The sequence below is a fragment of the Apodemus sylvaticus genome, chromosome 8 (genome assembly GCF_947179515.1).
Source record: "Apodemus sylvaticus chromosome 8, mApoSyl1.1, whole genome shotgun sequence".
NCBI classification, from domain to species: domain Eukaryota; kingdom Metazoa; phylum Chordata; class Mammalia; order Rodentia; family Muridae; genus Apodemus; species Apodemus sylvaticus.
In genome coordinates this window covers 96,874,728-96,893,999 of record NC_067479.1, presented here as the reverse complement: position 1 = coordinate 96,893,999, position 19,272 = coordinate 96,874,728, and the positions used below count along the sequence as shown (strand labels likewise).

Here is a 19,272-nt window from a genome sequence, read left to right as displayed (position 1 = left end):
AGCCAGTTTTCTTTAAGGGCATGACTTCTAGTAAGTCTATCACACTCCAGTGGGTTGTGCAGCATCCAGGAGTGTATGGGCAGCATAAACTGGACTGGATGGATTATAAAAAATAAAAGAATAGGAAATTGGAGTGGGATGAGGTGTGAACATAATCAAACACATGTATGAAATTCTCAAAGAATTAATAAAATATATCTGCAAAACCTTTGAAATATCCAGTCAATAATGAATAAGAGTATATATACATGGGGAGGGGGTGTCGTGTGCTGGAGACTGGTTGAAATGTGTAGCATTAATAATGTCTACTGGGGTCACAGTGTCACAGTGTCCATACCTCTGTCGCTGGCTCCCTGGGACCATAAATAGAATCAAAGAGAGAGGTCCCAGGTGCAGCAGGTGAGATTAGGTTAATGCAACCTAGGCAGGGTCAAAGGCTTTGTAGCTCTGCCCCCCTAAGAGGAAAGGAAGCCTTTGGTGGCAGTTTTCCCTGGGGTGGGAATTGGGGAGATGGGAGTGGGGGAAGGTGATGGGAGTGGGGAAGGAGATGGGAGTTGAGGAGAGATGGGAGTGGGGGAAGATGGGAGTGGGGGAAGATGGGAGTGGGGAAGATGGGAGTGGGGGAGGGAGATGGCAGTTGGGGGGAGATGGGGGGGATGAGAGCGGGGTGGGGGAGGTGGGAGTGGGAAGTGGAAGTGAAGATTGGGATCTATGCTTGAGCACAAGCTCTGAAGGAAGTGGGTAGGGCCGCCTAGGTGGCAATGGTGAGGAGAACTGCAAGACCTTCTTCAGAAGAAGTTATCTTCCAACCAAGGATGGGTGGGTACGGACTTCAGAGCCACTACCCTGCCATCAGCATGCGGGGGCAGTTCTCTTCATTGGCACTTACTCTAGCGGAATGCCCAGGCAGGGCTTGGCAGAGAAGGGAGACCTGTGCCCTGCAGAATAACTGTACCTCTGCCCTTGGCAGGAAGGACATCCTGATCTCCTGCTACAAACAGTGCTTTAATGCCAAGAAAGCGCAGCTTAACATGCAGGAATAGACTGACTGTTTTTGATGGGCTTGATGTGATTCATTCCCTAAAACGTGTTAATGAAATCACAGAGACATTTCATAATTGATAGAAACCTATTTGAGGAAATATAAGCCCTGGAAAGAAATTCTGTTCATGAGTCATGAGAAATCGGGAAGAAATTGAGAGAGCCCCTTGTATTACAGTCAGTGCGGTAATGCCAGTTGTGAGGAGCTGGGAACTGGAGAGGGAGGGGTTATCTCGTGTGTCCAAGGACTGCTGTGCACAGTCTGATGCAGGAGATGGCTGAGTAAAGGCCGTGATTGGAAGGTGTGGACAGTTCCTCTGGCCAGCTTCTGTTGAGGAGAGCGGAAATGAAGCAAGGAAGACAGTGGGTCAATATTACCTTAGTCTTGATGCTTGTGGCTGTTCCTGGAGGATATGGGAAGCCATGAGAACATTTGAGTGAATATTTTAGGCACATGATAGATCCATGAGCCTAAATCTGACAGTGTAGGGTGGAGTGGGAGGCTGTAGGCAGCCAGGCTGGCCATGACAAGGTGAGGGAAGGGCTGTAAAGTCCTGACAGGCAGTGTAGCATCTGCCCCTAGCTGCCTGGAGGCACCCCAGAAAAACCAGACACCCACTCGGTTAGCACTGCGTGGGTCCCTTTGCATCTCATGTTTCTCTTGGGTCCCACTCTTACACCTCCTGGGCACACAGAAAAATTAGGTCTGGTTTAAGGAACATCCCCCCCCCCCCCCCCCCCCCCCGCACATTAACAAGTTCTCATGGGAAAATTATTCTGGTTAAACAATCATTCAGCATGCAGAGGCTGAAGTCAGGAACAGCAGTAGTTATTTGCAAAGTAGACCTGCACGGGCTAACAGCTACTTAGAGAACATCTATTCAAGCACTATGTGTGTGTGTGTGTGTGTGTGTGTGTGTGCGCGTGCGCGTGCGCGTGCGTGTGCGTGTGCGTGTGTGTGTGTGTGTGTGTGTGTGTGTGTGTGTGTTTTACCAGGTGGGAAACTGAATCACAGAGGTGGGGACACTGCCCAAGGCTTAAGTCCCGCCATATTCAGGTTCTCTTGGTGCAACAGAGAAGCGCTCTCCTGTAGCACGAAAGCCAGAACTTCCAGTGACTGCAGTGGATTGGCTCTTGTTTTGTGATACATTTGATGATTTCCCCAAGGTGGTTTGGGGGTACACTTTTCAGTGTTTCATGATCCCTGAGAATTAAGAGTTACTCAGTTCTCAGAAGCCGAGCATGTGAACTCCCAGGTGTGCCTCACCATTCAGCCTTTCTTCCCCTGAATTCTGAACAAGTTATATGGAATGTGGAAGAAGCTAAACACAATGGATGTGTAACAACCCAAGCTCTCTAGGAGGGTCCCAAACCGGTCAGAGGTATAGGCATTGTGCTTCTCCCAGACGGTGACAAGTAAGATGGGGCAGCCGAGTCTACAGACCTTCATGACATGGTCCTGCTTTCTGCCCTACACCTAAGCACTTACATTTGCACAGAAGCAGACATATCTGCGCCTCTCCCGTGCTGCCGTAGACATTGTCTTATCCCCGTGAAGAGACACCAGGCAACTTATAGAAGAAAACACTTAATTGGGGGCTTACTTACAGTTTTAGAGGGTGAGTCCGTGATGACCATGGTCGGGAACACGGCATCAGACAGACATGCATGGCACTGGAGCAGTAGCTGAGAGCTCACATGTGAGCTGCAAAGAGGAGGTAGAGGAGTGGGGGTGGGTGAGAAGAAGGGGGCAGGGGGAGAGGGAGAGGGAGAGGGAGAGGGAGGGAGGAGAGAGGGAGAGAGAGAGAGGGAGAGAGATTACTGGGAATGGAGTGGGCTTTTGAAACCTTAAAGCCCACCCAGAATGACATCCCTCTTCCTAACAAGGCCACACCTCCTAATCCTTCCCAAATAGTTCCACTGTCAGGGGAAACATTCAAACATGCGCACCCGTGGGGCCGTTCAAATTCAAACCTTCAAACCACTCCACATACTTTCAATTTCCCCAACACAGGTCCATGTGGCTTAGTTCTGCTCTTGATTCTTCATAGCCTCTCCTCCTATCTCCCACTGTCTTACCAACCCCGCATGCACTGACTGGTTCTGTGTGTCAACTTGACACAGGCTGGAGTTATCACAGAGAAAGGAGCTTCAGTTGAGGAAGTGCCTCCATAAGATGCAGCTGTAATGCATTTTCTCAATTAGTGACGAAGGGGGAGGCCCTTGTGGGTGGTGCCATCTCTGGGCTGGTAGTCTTGAGTTCTATTAGACAGCAGGCTGAGCAAGGCAGAGGAAGCAAGCCAGTAAGAAACATTCCTCCATGGCCTCTGCATCAGCTCTTGCTTCCTGACCTGCTTGAGTTCCAGTCCTGACTTCCTTTGGTGATGAACAGCAATGCAGAAGTGTAAGCTGAATAAACCCTTTCCTCTCCAACTTGCTTCTCGGTTATGGTCTTTGTGCAGGAATAAAAACCCTGACTAAGACACTACATCACCCCAGACTAACAGCTCCTTCTCTCGGCCCCTCAGAGTAGACTCTGCCCACCTTCCAAGGCTACTTCTGGCTGTGTACCTGAGCACCACTTTACCTGACTCTTGTTCCTGCGGCTGTGAGCAATAGGAGAATGGGCCTGGGCTCTCAGAAGCCAGCCTTTCTTCTGTAAATCTTTTCTTTCTTTACTGAGATCACCCCAGAGAAGACTTACGGGACTAGGGCCTGCCAGCTAGGCATTCTCAGTCTATGCATGGCCCTCTGTGCCGCAGGCCTCCTCTGCTCTGGCTTTCTCCTGAGAATTAGAGCATGTTCTCCCATGCCCACACTGCCTGGATTGCTTGTCCTTTTGCTTCAGCTGTGCATTCCAGTCTTACAGTGTCCACCATGGCACTCATAGCAGCCTTTTCAGATCTTCAAGCTCTGTTCAGGCTGGACCACAGGTCTCTCCATGTCCTCAGACAGGCATGTCTCTGGCCATCATCTATGACACGGGACTTTGAGGTGTGGATTTAGATGATAGTGCTCCTTCCATGACCAATAATCTGATAACTAAAGTTATCAGTACTTGAGTATTCTACTTGTACTGATAATACAAGTAGAGTTTAGTCCATTGGCATAGGTTGCGAGGTAGTGACTAGTGCTGAAGGTGCTGGGGCCACCGGAGGGAGTGGGGTTCCTGCTCAGAGCCTGGTTGACTGCGCTCTTATCTGGGGTCAACAGCATTTGGTAACAACTTTGAAAGTTCAGCCTGGGAATCCCTGCAATTCAACTGGCAAGAGTATCTGAGGAGGCTCCAGGCATATTCTTTTGATGATTGACTACTATACCAAGCCAGCCTGGAATAAAGGTGAGGGAGGGGGGGACTCCAGCTTTAATGGCAGGAGGAGCTACAGCCTCAGTGGCACATGGGTTTGCCTTTGATCCCGATGCTTGCTAGTAGTTTGGTTTGAGATCCATCCATTCCCCTCTGGAGTCAAGAATTCTCCGTCTTGCACCATCTTCCACACAGTGGGAATAACGACCCTTGACTAGTAGGTTTTCTGTGCTTAGAGAACACTGGCAACTCTGTTGGAAGATCTGAGGCAATGTTTTCTAAGAATCAGTGAGGCTAAACAACATGTCAGCTCTGTGGTGAAGAGGCTAATGGTTGAGAGCCGAATCTATTGTCATCGAGCTGTTTCTAGCTCATGCCATAGCTAAGCTTCAAAGTCTCACCCAGGGAACTAGTCCTTGGCCATTTTTGACAATGTGGAAGTTGATACACATACCAAGATACAAAACCAGCCCCTTATGCAGGATATGGAGAGTTCCTGTGTTCAGTTGCTGTTGCAAAAACCACAGAGGTATGTACGCTGGCCTTAAGTGCATTGAGGTCTGGAATTAGAAAAAGGAAGTCTTCAGTCTTTATAAGTTTCTGCAGACCTGTCTAGTTCCTGACAAGGGTGGCCTACTTAGTCTTTAGGGGAATTCCAGAGCTTCTGGGAACAACTGAACTACATCCCTCTTCTGAGGCCCCTGAAACACATTGTAGGGTCCTGGCTCTGCCATTCTCTCCCAAGGTACATATGGCACTTGGCTTGGATAGGAAGTGGGGATGCTTGTTCACTGCAGGGCTGTGGGGAAGCACCAAGGTGTTTTATGGAGTCATCTGAGAGGTCAAGTCCTGTCATAACCTGGTCCTGCCTTGCTCCAAGTGAGACTCTAGATGGTCAGAACCCGTATGCAGCACACCTGGGGTCCCCCTGCCTTGCTCCAAGTGAGACTCTAGATGGTCAGAACCCGTATGCAGCACCCCTGGGGTCCCCTTGCCCTGCTTCCTTCCTCTGCCCTTCGGTATGGCCATTTGTCCCATCAACTTCCGACGGGTCCTCTGATGTTGGCTTATAGTCTGGGGGACAGTACTACCATTTAGGGTGTTGCTCATTTTCTTTAATCCAGCCCTGCCTTTCTGAACTCTCAAACTCACTTGCACATGGCTCTGTGACATCCCTCCAGACCAGCTCCTTGCTGGGAGAAAACCTGAGACCTGACACACCCAGTGGCCAAGCCAAGAGGAAGTGATGCAGGAGAGAAGTGGGGTCTTGGGTGGGACCTGGGCATTTTAACTTGCTTTGGGGCTGGATCCTAAAGACTCATTAAATATCACACTGCAGAATGAAGGATGCTGGTGTCACCTGAAGACTGCGTGCGAGAGAAATGGGTGGTTCTTTTGGACAGCGAGTGCATACTGGACTCAGGGGCTGATGCCTGGGCTTCACAACAGGAGCAGACTAGGCCTAGAGGGAGCTCCAGCTCAGCATGCTCCTGCAGGCCCTGCGGCAGCTCAGCCTCCAGACTAATAGAGAACAGTGCTGGTCTAGGCCCTGGGCCACATTTTCCAGGAATTCTGAGGCCCTTGTCTTCACTGAAAATTCTCCTTGTGTTCTCCACGCCACTTTCCTCCTATTGTCTGGTCTTTTTTTCCTGGGGTTCATTGTGTGCTCCTCCTCTTTTAGAGACATTGGTTCTGCCAAGAGCTTGTAATTTATCAACCTGTAACTGATTTCCCATCACCCTTTTGATTTAATGCCTGCCACAATGTCGCAGATGTTCCTGACTTCTCTGGCTGAAGAGATTTCATGCGTCTCTGAGGAGGAACGGGCTGTGTAAGCACACCCAGGGATGTTGCTTAATGTCAAATTGTGTACTTTGGGGAGAACTAAGTCCTTGATGGAGTAAAGCCTGTGATACAGGCCCTTGTGGTGAACTCACTAGATGAGTGGAAAGGAAAGCAGATATTCATGGGCAGTCGCTCTTCTCTGTAGTTCCTGGTCTATAGGTTTCCTAGCTCTGGGGAGACCTGTGATCTGTGAGCAATATATTGATACACACATACATTGATACACAGCATATATGATACCTATGATATATGTAGTATCTCTACAGGCATGAAAAACTTTATCTTCCATTTCATGCAATCGTTTCATCTCCAGGTCTCCCTGTGCTGTAGAGTGAAGCTCAGGGCTCCTCTGGCCTACCCTTGGGGTAGCTTCATATGACTTCCAGCACTAGACTAGTGGTTCTCAACCTGAGGGTTGTGACCCCTACAGGGCTTGTGTATCAGGTATTTGCATATACACAAATATATGCATATATATACAAATTTGCATATGTAGCAAATATACCGTTCTGAAGTAGCAATGAAAATAATCTTATGGTTGGCTGTCACACAACTCTAAGAACTGTATTAAAGAATATCAGTGTTAGGAATGTTGAGAACCACTGCTTTAGACGGGCTTTTCCTAGAGCACCTTAGTGCCAAAGGATGATAAGTCATATCTCACATCGTGAAATTTACCTGCCTGTAACTCAACAGAAATTCAAGAATGGCAATAAAATCTCTCAATCTCTCTCTCTCTCTCTCTCTCTCTCTCTCTCTCTCTCTCTCTCTCTCTCTCTCTCTGGTGTATGTATATGTGAGAGTGGGTGTATATACATGTGTACATGGATGTCAGTGGTGACATAGGGTATCTTTCTTGGCTGCTCATTACTGTATGCTTTGAGATTGGATATCTCATTGAAACTGGAGCTCATTGCTTGGGCTATACTCGCTACCCAGTGAGCTCCAGAGCTCTGCTGCTGTCCATCTTTCCAGCACTGAGGTTACAGATGTGCACTGCTGCTTTGGCTTCTGCATGGATGCTAGGATGGAACCTTGGGTCCTCCCGTCTGTGTGGTAGTTCATCTGATTGACCCATTTCCCCAGCCCTCGGAATGTTTCCTTAGCAGCAAAACATCAGCAACTCAGAACTTTTCATAGGATCCAGATGTGTCCATCCAAGATGGCAGCTTGGGGGCAATGGGTAGGAAATGCAAGTGTTTTATTTATTTTTTAAACTGCATGAGCACATCATTTCTAGCACCCTTTAAACATTGTATTTTCTGTGTGCATGGTCCCCCTTCTAAAATAAAACAGACAAATAAACAAATCTTTGAAGGTTGCGTGTAGGGTAAATGCCTTGTTCTGTCTCTGTCTCCAGGGGTCCCATCAGTGACCTTCACCCCAAACTGATTCCTTTCCTCTCTAGGTAGGAACCAATATGGGAGCTTACCTATGGCGCTTGCTTCTTGGTAAAGAGACCATTAGGGTGGTTTTTTCTTTATGGTTATTACCCTGACCAACCTCCTGGTTTTCCTTCCCCTGATAAACAGAACTGAAGCAGACACAGGTAAGGGCCAGGAGGCAGGGGCTATGGCCACAGCTCTACATCTGAGTCAGAAGCTCATTTCACGGATCCGTATTTGTTAGACACTTCTGTTTCCACACTGTCTCGGTGTGTTCCCACCAACGTGAGTCAAGTGTTTCAGTTCAACAAACCCAGCTTCTGCACCCAGAGGGGACAGGACACATAATGTCAGCTACTTGTTAAACCCCATGTTCTACATTCTTTGCCATTTTTGTTGCTAGACAGGGTCAGTCTCACTCCGGAGCCTTGGCTGCCCTAGAACATGCTAGGCAGATCAGAGTAGCCTTTAACTCATCGAGATCCTCCTGCCTCTGTCTCCTGAGTGCTGTGACTAAAAGTGTCCATCATGACACCTTTTCAGGCTCACGTGTTCTTTTCCAACCTGAAGCCTTGTCTTTGTGCTGTTTAATCCTGAGATGAGTTGCTCTGAAATTGCTGGTTGGCTGACTCCATGCGGACTCCATGAGTGTGGCCACAGTACAATTGATTCATGGGATAGTAGCCATGCTCAGCAGGACTGTGCGTTGGGTGGCTCTGTTCTGGATATGATACAACTCTGTAGGGATAGCAGTTTGAGTGTCTCTCGGTGGTTGGGGAAAGCATGTGGAAACTTCAGACTGATTACAAAGAACATGTTCCAAACAGGGACATGGGGAGGAGTGTGTGTGTGTGTGTGTGTGTGTGTGTGTGCATGTGTTGCACAATCAACATGGAATCTGATTCCTTCACTGGTTCAAGCATTATTTCATGTAATTAGTTAAGAACACATTATGGTTAAGCCTAATACTTCATAGGTATGCTTTCTTGAGGATAAGGTCATGGAAAGTAGCCGAGACCCCTAAAAGGAAGCAAGAGGCAAGAACATACTGGGATCTGACTGCAGAGTAGCATTTATGGAGGCTAGACAGATGCACCCACAATTTCTCACTTTGAAGCCCTCACCCAGCCAGAAACTACAGGGAGGTGTTTGTTTTCCGTCTGTTGTGCTTGTAAAGTCAGCAGGACTTGAAGTCAGTGGTATTGGAAGAACAGAGACAAGAGGAAATACAGGGGTGAAAAGATGAAAGTGGGCCATGCACATGTATAAAAATTTCATAAGGAACATCCTAACTTTGTAAAATGAACACAGGCTAATAAAATACCTGGGATCATCCAAGACCGTGTGCTCCTGGGCCCGGCCGGTGCAGCCCATGGGCTGAGAACAAGCCCAGAGGCCTAGGACACTTGCTGATGTTTAGAACTGGCTGTTTCCTTTTTAGAAACTTAGAAAAGCATTATGGTTCGTCATTTAGACGGGAAGACTGTCTGTAATGGTGAGTAGCTGGCCTAAGTCTGTGGCATTATTAAATGAGTGACGGGCATGCTCTTCAGCTGGGGCATGACCTTCACAGCCAGCAGAGAGGCAATGTGCAAGAGCCAAGAAGGCAGTCTCATTCAGAATGGTTCAGTAACTGGTGCTGGTTTCAATTTCTGGAATTCTAACCTGAGCAGTTTTATTTTAGGCATATGTAAGCATTGCACAATTTGGTGAAAACTGTTCTGGTGACAATGACTCAATCCCATGCGCACAGCAAAGCTTATGCAAATCCCGCTGAGGAATAAAATCAGCTAAATGCAGATGATAGGTTTTATAGATTCATTGAGAAAAACAACTTTGTGATAAGGGTCTGGGTGGGTGAGGATCCGGTGCCAGAAAATTCCTTTAATCACACAGCTAGAGCAAAAGTCGCCAGGCTAGAGAGCACATTCTGTTACCCCCTTCTGAGTGGATAACAGATACTGCTTTCCTTCTCTTGAAGGGACAACCCTGTGTGCTAACATGCGAGCTTCCCCTAGTGCTTATCTGTGAGCTCAGAGACCGCCATGCCTCCTACATCCAGCCTCTGTGGAGATAGATGTTCAGGGAATTGGAAAAGAGTCAGTGCAAGAAGACCAAAAAAAAGCCAGGTGGTGGTGGCACACGCCTTTAATCCCAGCACTTGGGAGGCAGAGGCAGGCAGATTTCTGAGTTCGAGGACAGCCTGGTCTACAGAGTGAGTTCCAGGACAGCCAGGGCTACACAGAGAAACCCTGTCTCGAAAAAACCAAAAAAAAAAAAAAAAAAAAAAAAAAAAAGAAGAAGAAGAAAAGACGACAAAAAATTATGAAACAATTTATAAGAGAAAAAGATGCTTGCACTTTGTGTGTGTGTGTGTGTGTGTATACTTGTATGGTTGCATGTGTGTGTATAGGCTCTTGTGGATGTGTGTGGGGTTAGAGGTCAGACTTCAGTTTCTTTCTTCAGGAGATATTCACAATTTTTAAATAATAAAAGACATTTATTTTTACCTTTTATGTTTATGTATTCCTTATATGTATTTTCCATGTATGTATGTGTAGCACATGTGTGCTTGGAGGCCCTGGAAGGTCGTTAGCAGCCATGTGGATGCTGTGAACTAAATTGGGCGCCTTTAAGAGCAGCAAGTGTTGTGCACTACTGAGCCATCTCTTCAGGCCCCACCCTGCTGAGACAGGGTCTCCGCTTGGATTGGAGCTTGTTGAGCAGGCTGGGCTGGCACAGAGCTAGCCCCACCTGTCTCCAGTTCACATGGTCAGGGATTAATAGTGTGAGCCATCATGTCTGGCTATTTACATGGCTTCTGGAAGTAGAAATTGGGACCTCGGCCCAAGTGCTTTACTGACTAAACAATCAGTAAAATCTTGATACTTACAATTTCTGAAACAAACCAGACCATCTTCTATAATATACTCTTGGAAATCAACAAGACACAGACACACAAGCGAGTAGTCAGCTTGCTAAGGAGGAGACGGAAGGCCAAAAGACACAGGAGTTGGGGGGGGTGGGTGCTCCCTACTCAGGAATCCAGAGGGATACATTACCATGACAGCAAAGTAGCCCTCCGTTCAAAGGCATTGTCAATCACTGGAATGCTGGGTGATGGCAATCTGGGGTGACTGGCTGTGAAGTGTGAGAGGAGCCTCTCAATGCTTGCTGGAGGGAGCCTGTCCCGGGCCCATTTACTGGAGGCACCTCGGTGGAATCTGGTGGAACCCAGCCTGGTGCATAGGTTCATGGTGCATAGGTTCTTCACTCAATTTTGCTGCTTTCGGATGTATACCAATGCTGTATTGTCTCATGAGGCTGTTTGCATGGTTAGCCTCCTGCAGCACTGTGTGCTGAACCAGAGGCTGAGAGTGAATCAGCTCTCTGCCACTGCAAGAGCTGTCAAGTAGACGGACACACAGCACCATTTTGCAAAGAGGTGGCAGCTGCTTGGAAAGCAGGCACACAGAAACCAGATGCTGTTGGCTGTGTTCCCCAAGTGTCCACTCCAGTAGTGCATTACCCGTCTAGCAGACGTGAGTGTAGACCTGGGAAATGGAAAGAAAAGGGCTAAGAAGATGGACAGATGGTGCATGAGGAGTCAGCCAAGGCCAGGAAAGAGACCGAGGGACATGAGTGACCCCACTGCTTGAACCGAGTGCCTCAGGGCATTTTGCACAGTAACAGCAGCTATGCCCATTTAAAACTTGCATTTCATGAGTTTTGCTAAATATGTGCATTTGTGCAACTAACACCCTGATCAATAATGAACGTTTGCATAGCCACAAACATTCCATGATGTCCTTGCCTAACAAAGTTTTCCCCCTTTATCCTTAGACTCAGGTGGCCACTGAGCTGTCCTAGGTCAACAGATATTATGAATGTTTTTGAGTTTCACCAACATGGAATCATTTAATTGTCATCTTCTGTGCCCTGATTCTTTCCTCCAGCGTAATTATTTGATACTTACATTTATTGATTTATTCATTACATCTTAAATGATTTAGATGTGTGATTCCACACATCACATGGATGTACCACATTTTTTAAATCCATTTATAAAAACAAGAAAAAATGATTTCTGGGAATGAAGTCTGAGAGTAGGAGGCATGAGTGACAGAAAAGGGCTGGGCATGCACAGATTTGCACCCAAGCAAGGCCAGGACATTTTGGAGGATGGCTAGTGTTGCCAGGAAATACAGGGGCAACGATCTAGTTCCCTTTATGGTCTTGCTATAGTCAAGTGTAACAGACATGCCTCTGAGTTTGAGTTCAGGATGGATTCTGATATGGTAATGTTGAGCTCAGGGAGATATTTATGCAGAAAGCCTAGACATTTTTGATCTCTATTTGGAGTGGGTTTCACTTCAGGCAAACAAGCCACAGGCCTGTGCTCTACTGTGAACCAGTCACGTCTCCACTGAGATGTTTGACAGTGAGCAGACAAGGCTACAACAAAAGCAACTTCTGGGGCAGGCGCACCTAGCAGGTGAACTGGCAATAGCTGCTTTCACCCCAAAGGCGCTTGTCCTTCTGTGTGCTGACTTGAGGGTGCTGGCTTTCATAGCTTGTTCCTGTACATACTTACAGGGGGCTCCAGAAAGCTCAGGGATTCAAGGATCATTCTGAGGACACAGTCCTCCAAAAATATTTACTATGAATCAAACAGTGCTGACAGCAAATGGGGAATCTATCCTTTCAGATTTAAGTTATAGATATTACAGTTTATATATAGATTGCATGCCTATAAATATAGATTGCATGCTTATAAGTATAGATTACATGCCTATATAGATTGCATACCTATAAATATAGATTATATGCCTATAAAAACTTTTAGAAATTACTAATGGTGATGTTGTACATCTGGTTCTCTCTGTGTCTGTCTGTGTCTGTCTGTGTCCCTGTCTGTCTGTCTGTCTCTCTCTCTCTCTCTCTCTCTCTCTCTCTCTCTCTCTCGTGTGTGTGTGTGTGTGTGTGTGTGTGTGTGTGTGTGTGTGTGTCTTTAAGGCTGGGCCTTGATCTGTAGCCTAGGTGTTCATGTAACTCACTATATGGTTCAGGCTGGCTTTGAATCTGCAATCCTTTTCCTCACCAAACCCTAGGATTCCAGGTGTGTGCATCAGGCCATCCTTAGCTATACTTGTGCTACTTAAAGGATTGTTAAATGCCATAAATGTTTATATATGTATATACATTCCATTTGTATGCATATGTGTATATAGCATATATGGCCTTAACTTCTAAAGGTTAATAGGTGAATTTCAACTTCTATACATTATTTATAAAATGCCAAGCCGGGCGGTGGTGGCGCACGCCTTTAATCCCAGCACTTGGGAGGCAGAGGCAGGTGGATTTCTGCCTTCAAGGGCAGCCTGGTCTACAGAGTGAGTTCCAGGACAGCCAGGGCTATACAGAGAAACCCTGTCTCGAAAATACAAAAAAAAAAAAAAATGCCTATAACTTAAAAATTACTTGAAAAAGATTTACCTTAATTTATGTGTATGAGAAGTTTGTCTACATGTATGTATATGCACAGCGATCAGAAGAGGGTACAGGACCCTCTGGAACTGGAATCACAAATGGTTGTGACCCACCATGTGGGTGCTGGGAATAAAACCTGGATCCTCTGCAAAAGCGGCAAGTGTTCTTACCCTGTGAACCATCTCTCCAGCTTTCCAGACTTTTTAAAGACTCGCATGCCTTTCCTGCTCAAATATTTGCATGTCTCTTGTATTTCTGCAGTCTCCTAGAAGACGATCAGCTTGAAGTAGCTCTCAGGTTGTAGCAACAGCCTGATGTATATTCTTCTTATGCTTCTGGTCCTGTGGGCCTCCTTAGGTATCTGCAGAGAGGATTCTCACTCGGTGTCACCTTATGTAGTCAGTCTGTCTCCTGACTCCTGCACACTGCCTGATGCATGTGGCACTGTTAATTCTATGTGTTAATCACATCTAAGTCTGATTCTCTTTTGGATAAGCCTTCCTCATGTTAGTAGGTTTCTGACACTTAGACACTTCTGGGAACTGAACTGAATAATGCTGAACTTTTCTCCCAATCAGTCACCAGGAAGTGGCCTGGCAGGCCTTTTCATCTTGAGTTGTTTGTTCTGGATTCAGATCCCCTTTGCCCACGATGGAGGCTGAAGATGTTTCAAAGGCTGAGGACAGACCTGAGGACCCAGGTTTCCAAAACGAAGGAGAATCCCCTGCTGAGAAGCCTAATGCTTCACTAGAAGGGCAGTCTCACGGACCCACCGTCCTCTGGGACACGCTCGAACAGAAATTTCTGGAGTATCAGCAGCTAAAACACAAGAACCCGGAGGAACGTCGGAGGAGTTTGCTGAGCCTTCTTCCCCTGTTCCTAAAGGTCAGAATCCCAAATTGTATTTTATTTTTGTTTGGTGCACAAAGTTTTAGCAGCTATTTGCAGGGTAGAGCATGATGCTTTGATATACGCACTGGCCAAGTCTGGGCACTTAGTAAACTGTGTGTTTTGTGCAACGGTGTTCTTTCTGGAGAGACTGTGCAGAAGCCTCATTTCTAGCTATCTGGAAACAAATGCCGTTGTTAATATGGGGATCCTGCCGCTCCTCGGAACCATAGGCTGATATGATGTGTTCAGGACACTTGACAGATGGCTTAAGAATAGAGTTGGTGGTATGAACACCAACACAAGAGGTCTCAGATGAGCCCAGGGAAGGCTTGCTTTCATTTTATTCATGAGCTATCATAAAGCCCCATTGGCTCATGCACAATATAAAAGTCACATTTTCAATTCTTTTAGAAAAAAATGGTAGCTATGACAACATCAGCAACTGGACCGTTGAAACTCTCAAGTGTTCATAAAAGAGCCCTCATTTACTTTGGTTGATAGAGGTGGAATGTCTAAACTTGACTCTTCGTTTAGGGACTGAGGAGAAACAATGTGATCTAGAATGTTCTTTAAATGAAGGCAATGTGGCTCCTGCTTGAAAAGGAGTATTTCCTGAGGTGTGGGGTCACACCCTGACTGGAGCAGCTTCTTTGTCAGTCAGACTAACAGAGAAGGGGTGAGCCTTGTGGAGGGAAGGTGTGGTGAAGGTTTGAAGTCATACACTATACGTTTGGTGACTTTTGAGACTGGCAGAAGAGCCACTAACCCATAATTTTGATTACAATTTGGTAACAGGGAGGCCTATGGGAAACCCAAAGGGTCTGGAGTTCTGGCAGGGGCTGACCTGAGGGATGAGTCAGAAATCAAGTTCACCTCTAGGACCCTAGACTCTTCCCTGTGCTCAGGGATGATGTCTCCAGTGCACAGGAAGAGTCATTCTTAGCCAGGCCAAAGTCAACAGTGTCTCAATCCTGTCATAGGGTCAGCTCCTCCCCAAGGCTGCTCTCTTGCTCTTTTCTTAGTATCACCCTGTTCTGTTGTCTTAGTTAGCATTTCACTGCTGTGAACAGACACTATGACCAAGGCAAGTCTTATTAAGGCAAATGTTTAATTGGGGCTGGCTTACAGTTTCAGAGGTTTAGTCCATTGTCATCATGGCGGGAAGCATGGCAGCATCCAGGCAGACAAGGTGAACTCTGGATGAGCTTAGAGTTCTACATCTTGATCTGCAGGTGGCCAGGAGGGGTCCCACAGGCAGCCAGCAGGATGGGGCCTCTTCCACACTGGGTGGAGCCTGAACCTAGGAAGAGACCTCAAAACCCAGCTCCACATTAACACACTTCCTCCAATAAGACCACACCTACTCCAACAAGGCCTCACTTTGTAATAGTGCCATTCCCCATGGGCCAAGCACCCAAACAAATGAGTTTATGGGGGCCAAACCTATTCAAACCAGTCTTCAAGTAGGACTACCCAAACTATACTAATATGGCCACAGACTTACCATGGTTTGACATAAGACATTTCAGCTTTATGTGCAAAGTAATGTGTGGTCAGCTCAAACTGGATTTTAGATTAAAATTCCGATTTTCTCCAGGTCTGGCAGTGTCTTGTATGAACCTCTCTCACTCTGCTGGACTAAGGCTCCTGGTTGGTCTAGGCACTGCAGCTGTAACCGATGCAGTGCGTGCTCAGTCGGCTAGCTGTGTTTGGTGTATTTTCATCTACAGTGGGTTTACTGGGATGCAAACCTATTGTAAATCCAGGAGAAGAATAGAAACAAAAGGCACCTGAAGGAGAGAGTGGTGCTCCAAGTTCAAACACTCGGCAGGGACAGAAGGAAGACCTTCAGAATGGTGTTGTGATGTCAGCTGAACAGACACTGTCATAGATGACACCTAGACAACACTCAGTAAGCTCTGCCTAACCCAGCACTCTGCTAAGTGTTTACACGATAACCCTGTGGATGCTGATATGAAGCTGTATTAATGCCAACTCCGAAAGTGAGGAAACAGAGGTCTGCAGATTTTGAGCAACCCGTCCGAAGTCATCCAGTTGCTAGCTGGGAGCAGAACTGAAGTGGAAAGCCTGCCTGAAACCATCATTGCTAACCACTGGGCCCCTTTGCTCAGAACTTGGGTTTGTAGGGGAGGGCCTATCTGTGTGTCCTTTTCTTGTCCCATAATGACTCATGACATAACAACTTTGCCTATAGGGACCTTACTTTTCCCTTGGTGACAAGATGATTGTCACTCCCTGCACACATGATGTCTGGGCATCTGACTCCTGGGTGTTGAGGGCAGAGAAGAGGTGTAATTCCATCACAGGGCCAGTGGCTTTTACACTCACAGAGCAATGTTGTCAAGGCTGCTGTTCTTTGTCTGTGCAGAACAGTGGGCTTTGAGTTCTGAGAACTTTCCCCATCCTAGAATCTCATGCTGGAAGGAGAAAAGTGCTTGGAGAGGGCATGGATGAGTTCTGATCTTTGGCTGAATTTGCTTCAGTAGATGGGAAGCACTCCAGGTCTTGCAAAGATACTCTGTGGTAACAGATATGAGGAGAGCTAATGCAGTGGGCCTCATTGATTAAGATTGTTCTTGGAATTTGTGCTTTGAGAAAAGCAGGAAGCAAGACAGAGAGGACCCAGAAGTGCTTGCAAACTCCCTCAGTGTATGGAACCAGAGGTACATTGGAGAAAAGGGAAATCTGTGGATGTGGTGGACTGGGAATGCTGTGAATGGTCTCACACTCCTCCATGTAAGAGGGAAGCTCTATGTTCCTTCTTCCTTCAAAAAAATATTTCTTTTGACTTGTGAGATTATAGTATAATATAATTGCACCATCTCCCCTGATCTTTGTCTCTCTTTTGTCTCTCTGCACACTCTTCCATATTCCCACTCCTTGCTCTTTTGCTCTTTCAGACTTATGACCCCATTTTTCATTATTTATTGTTTTACATACACACACACACACACACACACACACACACACCCCATTTTTTTTGTTGCAACAAAAGCTTTGGTGTCCCAATTTTAAAAAGATACATACACACGCATTTTCCTAAATACATAAATATAACCTGCTTAGTTTTTGTAATACTACTTCTCTCTATATATTTGAAAGATTGACCATTTGGCACTGGATAACCAAGTGGTGTGCCCTTCCTTGGGGAGGACTGTTTCTCCTGATCTCAGCCTTCTTAGTTGCCTATAGTTTTTTTCCTGAGGGTTGAGATCTCTCAGACTCTTTCTTATCAACATTAGTATATCTACTGCTGTGTTCTTGTTCATCTCATGTTTGGTGAGTCCTGTTGGTGAGTCTTCACAAGTGTAGCTTCTGACATTATTACAAGACACAGTCTCACAGAAAACTCCCCAATCCTCTGGCTGTCACAATCTTTCTTCCTCCACTTCCTCAATGATCCCTGAAGTAAAGGCGTGGAAGTTGTATTGTAGATGTAGTTCTTGGGACTGGGCTGCACAGCTCTTCATTTTTCACAACCGTCTTCTTGAATGTAGGAGAGTTTTGGTGGCTTGGCTAAAAGAGTAGGGAGGGCAAATATCTCTAGGCACAGGACTCAGGAGACTCCTGTGGCTGCTTCCTGACAGTTGGAATGCTGGAATACTTCAGTGTAGACTGTTGCTGCCAAGTAGCAGGAAGATCAGACAGTCCTGTGACACACCACACACACACACACCACACACACACACACACACACACACACACCATGCACACATGTGTTCATGTCCACTATGTTCACCAATTCAATGGAGTTTGTATCATTAAACATGGTCATTTTAAAAGTAGATCTTCTGGTTCTGGAAGAAAGATAAGTACCACTGAATAAATAGCAGAACTAACCAACAATTATTTTCTAGTGTGATTTCCAGAGGGGACACAGAGTGTCAGCGTCTGCCCGGGCTCACACCTGAGTCTACTCTGCTGGCTGTGGAGATGACCCTGCTTTCCTCTCACCTCAGAGGAACTGCAGCTTCATTGCTTTAACAGGAGCTCTGCTGTACCACTTTTGCTTTTGTTTTTAATTTATAAAGAGGTTGTTCACAGTGTCACACTAAGCAGGAAGTCTCATGTAAAACCCTAGGAACAGTTGAAACTCAAAGGCCAGCCTCCCAGACCGCAGTGAGAGTAATAATACCATGGTCAGGCAAGAAAGCCAACCACACTTTTTGTCCTGAGCAGCTGAGGTTTCCTCCCATCTCCACATGAGCTTCTGTCTTTGTTTATTTCCCTTTGGAGATCATAGCTTTGTTTCCTTTCTTGCCTGAGAAGAGAAGGGACAGCCACAAGGCATGATGGTGCAGCTTAGATAATGTTAGTAAATAAAAGATTTTTTTTTTAAAAAAAAATATTGAGCAATATTTTCTCAGCATGCAAGTCCCAGTTTGGGAAAAAATTAGGGACTTTTGGAAGCTACTTTAACTCTTTGGGGTCTCCGTGGTACCATTCAGCGAATGATTGGCTCTGTGCATCAAATGGCACCCTGGCGGCCTGAAAGAGCTGAACCAGCCTGGAGAAAGCGCCCATCACAGTCCCAGGAAGAAGCTGTGTCTTGGGAGCCCTGGCTCCGAGTACAATTACTGCTCAAGTCACAGTGGCTCTATTCGCTTTATTGTCGCGTGCCTCCAGGAGTCCCACTGCTCCCGAGACAATATCCATGCTCCCGAGTCAATGGCCTGAAAATTGGTCTTTGAAGGGCTTGGGAGTAGAGGGAGGAGGTAAGGCATTTATTTGAAAGTTTGTACCACAGAGTTCATGGTCCCAGGGAAGGACAGTACCCTACCCCAGAAATTCCAAGATCAAAGGACTGTTTTCTGTCTAGAGATTATGTGTCTGAGAAACTGAGTCCAGGTGGCAGCTGCCATGGTCATGGATGTGAAAAGGCTGCTTGGTTGGGCTCTTTGTGGGTGAAATAATCCAAACCCAACTCCTCCTCTTTCTATTTTTCTTCTCTTTTTCTCCTCCTACTCCCTCCTTCCTTCTTTCCCTCCCTTTCTCCCTCCCTCACTTCTTCCTTCCCTCTCTCCCTCCTTCCTTCCTTTTTAGACACAATCTCATTACTTAGCCCAGGCTAGCCTTGAACTTGTCATCTTCTTACTTCAGCCCCTGAGTTGTGGCACCACAGGTATGCACCACCATGCCTGTCTGAAACAGCTCAACTCTTGAGGCCGCATCTTAACAGACTCTTTTGCTTAATCTCTCCTTCACGCTGCACATTCTAGCTTCATTTCTGTTGCTATGATAAAATGCCATGACCAAAAGCAGCAATGTGGAGGAAAGGAGTTGTTTGGCTCA

The 19,272-nt window shown here is 46.4% G+C and overlaps 1 protein-coding gene across 3 annotated transcripts in view; it reads left to right on the top strand.

Annotated features, from left to right (window-relative positions):
- Positions 1 to 19,272, top strand: part of Wdfy4 (WDFY family member 4) — a 232,315-nt gene that overhangs the window by 9,722 nt on the left and 203,321 nt on the right. For all 3 annotated transcript variants that reach the window (XM_052190142.1, XM_052190140.1, XM_052190141.1), the window contains exon 2: positions 13,704 to 13,953. In XM_052190142.1, the coding sequence (XP_052046102.1) occupies positions 13,720 to 13,953 (234 nt within the window). In that variant the 5' untranslated portion in view covers positions 13,704 to 13,719. The remainder of the gene's footprint in view (positions 1 to 13,703; positions 13,954 to 19,272) is intronic.